The sequence below is a fragment of the Theropithecus gelada genome, chromosome 3 (genome assembly GCF_003255815.1).
Source record: "Theropithecus gelada isolate Dixy chromosome 3, Tgel_1.0, whole genome shotgun sequence".
NCBI classification, from domain to species: domain Eukaryota; kingdom Metazoa; phylum Chordata; class Mammalia; order Primates; family Cercopithecidae; genus Theropithecus; species Theropithecus gelada.
Window position 1 is genome coordinate 182,780,665 of NC_037670.1, and position 8,455 is coordinate 182,789,119.

An 8,455-nucleotide genomic window follows, 5' to 3' on the forward strand; every position below is an offset into this window, starting at 1 on the left:
GGGGGGGAGCGGGACGTCCTTAACTCCGGGTGTTGGGGGGGGAGTGGGACGTCCTTAGCTCCGGGTGTGGGGTGGGGACGGGGAGGTCCTTAGCTCAAGGTGTTGGGGGGGAGCGGGACGTCCTTAGCTCCGGGTTGTGGCGGTGGGAGCGGGGATGGGGGACGTCCTTAGCTCCGAGTGTTGGGGGTGGAGAGCGGGTCATCCTTAGCTCCAGGTGTGGGGCGGGGAGCGGGACGTCCTTAGCTCTGGGTGTGGGGGGGGAGCGGGACGTCCTTAGCTCAAGGTGTTGTGGGGGGAGCGGGACGTCCTTAGCTCAAGGTGTTGGGGGGGGAGCAGGACGTCCTTAACTCCGGGTGTAGCGGGGGAGCGGGACGTCCTTAGCTCCGGGTGTTTGGGGGGGGGGGAGCGGGACGTCCTTAGCTACGAGTGTGTGGGGGGGAGCGGGACGTCCTTAGCTCCGGGTGTTGAGGGGGAGTGGGACATGACCACTGTCACATTTCAGTGACTCTGGATGGAAACGTTTAAAGGAGCTCACATTCCTCAGATTAGTTTCTTTTCTTTCTCAGTGTCATGCAGGAAACAGGATGACGATGTGGACGTCAGTGCTATAACACTGGGTCCATGTAGGTGAATGTCACAGGGTTGGGCCACTGTGTCTTTGTCGTGTGGGGACTCAGGCTGGATGGTGCCTTTGCTGCTTTGCACAGATCTAGTGGTCAACTTGAAGGTCCAGAATGGATTTATGGCGGTGGCACTGGAAGGAAGAATGGATTTAGAAACATGTTAGAAACAGAAATAGTAGCATCTGGTGACGCTTTCATCTTTTTATTTTTTAATAGAGATGGAGTCTTGCTGTGTCACCTGGGCTGGAGTGCAGTGGTGTTATCACAGCTCACTGCAGCCTTGACCTCCTGGGCTCCAGTGATCCTCCCATCTTAGCCTCCTGAGTAGCTGGGACTATGGTTGAACCACCGTGCTTGGCTGAATTTTCTTTTTTTAATAGAGATGGGGTCTGCTGTGTTGCCCTGGCTGGTCTTGAACTCCTGGGCTCAAGTAATCTTCCTGCCTCAGCCTAGTAAAGTGCTAGGATTACAGGTGTGAGCCACCATGAAACCTGGCCCAAAAGAACTTCCTTTAAACATTTCTTAATGTGTAATTAATTAATTCAAATCAATATTTAACTTTAACCTCTGATGAGTGTTTTCTAAAAGATGAGGCTGGGTTGGAAAGCAAGGGGAGAAGCCCACTGTCCACAGGTGGCTGCAGATGCCAGTGGCACTTTCTCGCTGGAGTCCGCCCCGCTGTTGGAGGGTATGTGGCTGCAGCAGTGAGCGTCAGGTCCAGGGTTTCTGCTGTTTGGCTTACAGAGCGGGAAGCCCGCACACCCACTTGGTGTGTGGGTCGGACAAGATGGCACAGCGGTGGGGTTTGCTTTCCATCTGGGCCATGAGCGTCCTCCCTGCAAGTGACGTTTTGGCTCCACCACCTCTGAGGGTGCACCTTGGAGGTGATTTCAGCCCAGGTTTATTTCTCCTTGGATTTCAGGATGAGATGAGAGTGGGGAAAAGAATTCCCTTAAAGCCCTGCATTGAGGGGAAGCGGAGTTAAATTAGTTTGATCTGTTTTGTTTGGGAGGCAATTCAAAGGGATTTAAACATTGTTCAGGGTTCTTACTGTACAGTTCTCCAAAGAGTTTTGTTATGAAAAGGTTCTAGATTATTTAGTTCATGTGAATCAAGCGTAAATCGAGGGACAGAGGCCCTGGGGAGTTGATGCTAGGCAGCCCCTCATCTCCTGTTTGCTCACCATGTGCATGAAGGATGCCGGCCCAGGACACGTGCGTGCAGATGCTGAAGACCGCAGGCTCCAGTTCTCATCCACTATGTGGGCTGAATCATGCTGATGGTTTTGCTGCCTAGCTCTCCTGATGTCTCGCCCCTGTCCCCAGGTTGGGATTTGTTCTGATGGGAGTACTGGGGAACTTTGCCCATCAGTTCCATACTCGAAGAGTTGATTTTAAGCATGGATTGCTGGGCTGCTCCGTACGGCAGAGTCTGAGGGCTGGTCAAGTTGGTCTGTAAAAGGCCTTGACAGAAGCATGTGGTTTACATGTGGCAAGTGGGGACCGACAGCACCGGGGCAGGGAAGCCGTAAATCGTTGTTGAACAATTTGAAACTCCATAGAGGGAGACAGCATGGATAGAAAACTTGAGGGTAAACAGTCCATATTAGCTGAGTTTTAAGTGCTCCAAAGTAGTCAGCATTCTGTGCATTTAAGAAAATGGCTGTTTTTTTTCTTCCTGAAAACTAGAGAGACCAAAGAAAAATCCTGTGATCTCTGTGAGAGACCTCTTGTCTTGAGGGTTTTTAACTTTATCAGCATCAGTAATGTTAACAACCATTAAGAAACCCCACTGGATGCGTTTTGTGACATACTTACTTTTCACATTCTGAGCTGGTGGCCTTGTGCCTTCCCAGTGTCCCCTGAATGTCCTCAGCATCCCCTGTGTGTGGCACCCGTGTCTCGTGGTTGAACTGTGCCCTAAGGTTCTAGGTGTCCCCTCTCTGTGGCGCCCACGTCTCCTGGTTGGACTGTCCCTGAGTGTCCTGGGTGTCCTTTCTCTGTGGCGCCCACATCCCCTGGTTGGACTGCCCCTTCGTGTCCTGGGCGTCCCCTCTCTGTGGTGCCCACGTCTCCTGGGTCTCCTTGTTGGACTGTCCCCGAGTATCCTGGGCGTCCCCTCTCCGGTCACTCATGTCCTGGGTTCCATTCAGCCTTTTTGTTTATAGCAGGTCCTATATTAAACCTTTCTGTAGAAGTTAACTTTAAATAAAAAGAGTTGGCCAGGCACAGTGGCTCACACCTGCAATCCCAGCACTTTGGGAGGCTGAGGTGGGCGGATCACCTGAGGTCGGGAGTTTGAAACCAGCCTGACCAACATAGAGAAACGCCGTCTCTACTAAAATTATGAAACTTAGCCGTGCGTGGTGGCGGGCGCCTGTAATCCCAGCTACTCGGGAGGCTGAGGCATGAGAATTGCTTGAACCTAGGAAATGGAGGTTGCAGTGAGCTGACATCGTGCCACTGCACTCCAACCTGGGTTACAGAGTGTGTCAAAAAAAAAATTATTTAATATATTTATGAGGTATTACAGCTTTTTTTGTTTGCCCTAATTTTCACATGTCCAGGAAGAGTTTTAGTGGCTTGTCCATGAAAAGTTTCCATTTTTCGTTTGGACTAAATCTGTTTTTTTTTTTTTTTTTGAAACAAACTCCCAAATGCTTCCTTTATTTATACCTCTAAGGAAGTGTTTCTCAAAGGGAAAAATTGGATAATTATGGTATATTCTCTGCAGGAAATCATCCTTGATTGATTTTGCTTAGCTGAAGTTAGGTTTATCATCAAGCTCTGGTGTACTGGGATTGTAGGGTTGTAGCCTGTGTTGTTGGAGTGTTACTGTGGCATGGTGATAAGTGGTTAGGTTTTACTGGGGTTTCAAGGTTGTACCCTGTGTTGTTGGAGTATTACTGTGACATGGTGATATGCGGTTAGGTTTGGCATGAAGCTCTGTTGTACTGGGGTTGTAGGGTTGTAGCCTGTATTGTTGGAGTGTTACTGTGGCATGGTGATAAATGGGTAGGTTTTACTGGGGTTGTAGGGTTGTACCCTATGTTGTTGGAGTGTGTGACTGTGGCGCGGTGATAAGCACCTGTGTGTTCTGCACTGAGGTTCTGCTCAGGCCTCAGTGCAGCTGTGGAGCGGGAGCAGCACAGAAGAAGGAGCTGTGGCTGCACTGGCAAAGCTCATGCTCCCCTTGGGGAGACCAGCGTGGATCTTGTCGGAATCACCATCTCGAGGGTTGCCAGGAGGCGGTGGTGCAGTGTGACAGGAGGCGCCCCAGCTGGGGGCGAGGGTGCAGAAGGGGAGTCCCAGCCTTGCCTTAGAGCACAGTCAGCCTTTCCTGTCCTCGGGTTCCTGTGGGTCGGGGTTTGGGAGTGGCATGGGGGGACGTTAGGGTGCAGTCCTCACGCTCCCTGAAGGTTGGGTTGGGCTTAGGGGCCCTTCTGAGGTGTGGGCTGGTGCTGGCCTCTGCCTGGGCCTCCCTAGGAGTGCTTGGGCATCCTTGTGCTATGGCATCTGCGTCTCCCAGGGTGTGCGGTGAGAGCAAGTGGTCGCCACAGCCAGGTAGAAGCTCTGGAAGGGACCCTGAGCGGGAAGGCACACAGCTAGGCCTCCACCCCGCCCTCCTCATCAGAAGTGTGGCTGGGCGGGCGGCTTGAGCTCAGCAGTTTGGGCAACGTGGCGGAACTCTGTCTCTACAAAATACAAATATTAGCCAGGTGTCATCCCAGCTACTGGGGAGGCTGAGGTGGGAGGATGACTTGAGCCGAGGTTGTGCCACTGCACTCCAGCCTGGGTGACGGAACCAGACCCTGTCAGAAAAACAAAAAGATGACGACGAAGAAGAGTGTGACATAGAATCTGGCCCACGTTCGCCAGAAGGGGAATCGGCTTGACTTGTAAAGGAAGGGTTGTTGAAGTGTCAGTGGAAATGTTTTAAGACCACAGCACCTTGTTATTTTAATATCCCCCTCAGATTCTTAGAACAGTTGGATACCTGGTGAGCCGGCTGCGGGGGTGCCTCCTTTCCCGGCACACAGTGTGGATTCTCTCACGGCTGGTGGTGAGGCACTGCAACATGCTCACCAGTGCTGGTGATGTTATGCCCAGACCGTTTGATCCCCAAAGAAGACCACCAGAGTCCAGTGTCAAAGCCAAGCGGCAAGGATCTTTACTACAAGTTCGAACTTGGTCCCTCCATTCCACAGTATACAAGAGGGGCCCCGAACAATGCGAGCGTTTGCTTTTTATAGCCCGAAAGTTGCAGGGGAACAAAGAAATTCTTTTGGCTCCCGCGCTTTCAGTAACCTTGAACGGCTGTCCCCTTATCGGAGACTTTCCAGGTGGTGTTTGTACTGGACTCAGGGAGTTTGAGAGATATATGGTGGTATGTGGTGGGATGGGAGGATGGGATGTGTTTGTACTAGGCTCAGGGAGTTTTGAGCCCGGGGCTGAGGAATGTGCCCAGCTCCTTTCAGTGACAGAGGACTAAGACAGGCCTTCCTTTCCGGAAGGTGAGGGCTTAGCTGGAGGGATGTCATCTCTCTTGAAAGGTGGATTATCCAGCGAGGAGCACACACTTTCGTGGTGGAGAACAGCACACATCAGAGGAGTTGGACGGCATTTTTGGGCCTGGGGCCTTTTTTGGGTTTTATCTGCGCAGCCCCAGCTCTGCGGCAGTGCTCGGTGTGTGTGAGGAGCTTGGCGTTTATTTCCTGAATACAAGTACAGGGCCTGTGAGGGCCAGAGAGACAGGTGAGCTTGTGGGCCCACCGGTTGCCCAGTGCAGCGGACGGGTGTGACTGGGTGTCCTCAGGGACAAGCAGGCTTTCCCTGGCGACTGTTGAGCATTCACTCCACAGGAGTCGGTTCCGTTCCTGACCTGTGTTGGCACTTGGCAGGACTCCAGAGCTGAAAGCTGCTGAGCCTCACGATGCCTCACTGTGCTCATTAGAAAAATGGAGCCGATAGCCTTCTTAGTAGGGTTATGAGATGGAAATATTGTGCTTGACTCAGGATAGCACGTGGTACGCACCAGATGCTAAACTCGTTTCTGTCTGTCTGTCATACATCCCAGCTGCTGTTGCTGTGTAAAGGGCTGTGGTGTGAGACGACAGCAGCCGTCTAATTTTCTCACATACTCTGTGGATCAGGAGAGCTCACAGCAGCAGGCTTAGTTCTGTCACTGATACCTGGGGCCTCGGCTGGGGAGACTCGAGGTTCGGGAGGTGGTGACTCATGGGGGGCCGCGGGAGCTGTGCCTCTCACGCGCCTGCCCTGGTGGTGGCTGTGAGGGACCCTCTGGGCTGTGGCATCCGCAAGGGCCTCTCCCCAGGGCTGCTTCTCTTCCTCACAGGGGAGTATCTGGATCTGCAGCCCAGGAGGACCAGGTGGAAACCCATTGTCCTGGGAGGCCCACGATGCCTTATGTCCTGGGTTGAGCCCAGCGGCTGCGGAAGGAGCACAGACTCCTGCGCGCAGCAGTTGGGACGTGAGTCTGTTGTGGCTGTTTTTGGAAAATACGGTCTGACACAAGATATTTTAAACCCACGGAATGTTTGTCCTTCCTCTGTTGTTCAACTGCTGTTGTAACTTGTTTTCACTTTTATTTTGTAATATTTAATAGTTTCTGAAGTAGCCAAAGGGATACATTTTATAATAATGTGTCATTTTTAAGACTAGTGAATAATTTTTAAAAATCTGTATTTCTGTTACCTTTTATTCCAGGAAGTAGAGAAGTATTTTCTGGCATGTCAAGAATTAACTGCCATTGATTTAAATGGCCTAATGGAAAAGCTGCTCACTGGAGCACAGACAATTAATTATTTTAAACTTTAAACCTTCTAACTCTATACTTTTCTATTTAGAGAAGAACCAAAGATGATACCTGGAAAGCAGATGACCTCAGAAAACATCTCTGGGTAATGACTGTAAAGATTTGGATTGGGGTCTGTGAGGGACTCGTGTGGTTTTCTTGGACCCAGTTTACCTGGTACACAACACTGTGTGACTTTGGTTACGTGTGCCTCATTGCAGAAGTACTTTCAATTCAGAGGTGAAGGCGTGCAGCTCACAGTCCCTCTGGAACGTTTGTTAAGCCAGCTGGACCCTCCCACCGCTCGTGGGGCCCTGCCAAGGCTCAGGGGCCTCCGCCCTGCTCCGGGATGGGAGTCCTGGCTTCAGGGGCTGCAGCGGTGGGGTGGGGGGAGGGGCTTTGGGACGGCGGTGGGGTCGGGGGAGGGGCTTTGGGACCAAGAGAGTCCTCATTTGTATGGGACCCAGGTGGTTGGTGTCTTAGCGACTTTAAAACATAGCTTCGGTATCTCTCTTTTAACACATATAGTATTTTATTTATTTATTTTTAATTAATTTTACTTTATGTTTTAGAGATGGGGTCTCACCCTTTTACCCAGGCCGGAGGGCAGTGGTGAAATCATAGCTCACTGCAACCTTGACCTTCTGGGCCTAAGCTGTCCTCCCGCCTCAGTCTCTCGAGTAGCTAGGACTACAGACATGAACCACCAGGCCTGCTACTTTTTTAATTTTTTAATTTTTTGGGTAACATGCAGATCTTGCTGTGTTGCTTGGGCTAGCCTTGAACTCCTGGCCTCAGGCAATCCTTCTGCCTCAGCCTCCCAAAGTGCTGGGATAGTAGGTGTGAGGTACCATGCCTGGCCCTACTTATTTTTTTTGAATTTTACTTTATTTTTCACATTTAGGGGTTATAGGTGCAGGTTTCTTACATGCGTATCTTGCGGAGTGGTGAAGTCTGGGCCATTAGTGCGCCTGACACCTGAATTGTACCTGACACCCGAATTGTACCTGTCACCCGAATAGTGAACATTATACCCGATAGGTAATTTTTCACCCTCTGATACACGTAGTATTTTAGATTTGATTTGCCGATAAATGTGAATGTCCATGATATCAGGGGTGTGGGTGGGCAGCTGTAGAAATCTAAGCTTGACTCCATGTCCTTTAGTGTTCTAAGAACCTCCATGCAGGCCCTGACCCGTCTAGGATTGGAAACTGAGATTGGAAAGCAGCCGAATGCAAATATGTTTTAAGGTCCTTCAGCTGTATGTGCTTCTCACATTCAGGTATTAAAAGTCTAATGGAAATCTGCCTTCCTGGTCACGGAGGACCCTTTGTTCTCTTGTTTTAGGCCATACAGTCAGGCGGTTCCAAGGAAGAAAAGAAGCACAGAGAGAAGAAGCTGCGTAAGGAGTCTGAAATGGACCTTCCTGAACACAAGGAGCCGAGGTACAGGGGTCCCGACCAGGATGCCCGGAGCAGAGACAGGGCGGCTGAAGTCCACACTGCTAAGGAGAGTCCTCGTGGGGAGAGGGACAGAGACAGACACAGGGAGAGGAGAAGAGACGCAAAAGACCGGGAGAAAGAAAAGCTGAAGGAGAAACATCGAGAGGCAGAAAAGTCTCACAGCAGAGGAAAGGACAGGGAAAAAGAAAAAGACAGAAGGGCCCAGAAGGAAGAGCCCCGGCAGACCGTGGCCCGCCACAACCTGCTGGGCCAGGAGACACACGACCGGCAGCTCCTGGAGCGGGCAGAGAGGAAAGGCCGCTCAGGTGGGTCCCTGTTTGCCTTCCTGCAGGGCTGTTTCGCTGCTGGTGACAGGTTGATAGCCCACTCCCTCCCCTCTCTCCCTCCCTCCCTCCCCTCTGTCTCCTCTCTCCCTCTCTCCCTGTCTCTCTCCCCTCCCTCCCCTCCCCTCCCTCCCTCCATCCCTCCCCTCTCTCCCTCTCTTCCTCTCTCCCTCCCCTCCCTCCTCTCTCTCTCCCTCCCCTCCCTCCTCTCGCTCTCTCCCTCCCCTCC

The 8,455-nt window shown here is 51.6% G+C and overlaps 1 protein-coding gene across 3 annotated transcripts in view; it reads left to right on the forward strand.

Annotated features, from left to right (window-relative positions):
* Nucleotides 1-8,455, forward strand: part of WDR60 (WD repeat domain 60) — a 99,627-nt gene that overhangs the window by 7,414 nt on the left and 83,758 nt on the right. For all 3 annotated transcript variants that reach the window (XM_025381016.1, XM_025381018.1, XM_025381017.1), the window contains exons 2-3: nucleotides 6,490-6,543; nucleotides 7,788-8,208. In XM_025381016.1, the coding sequence (XP_025236801.1) occupies nucleotides 6,490-6,543; nucleotides 7,788-8,208 (475 nt within the window). The remainder of the gene's footprint in view (nucleotides 1-6,489; nucleotides 6,544-7,787; nucleotides 8,209-8,455) is intronic.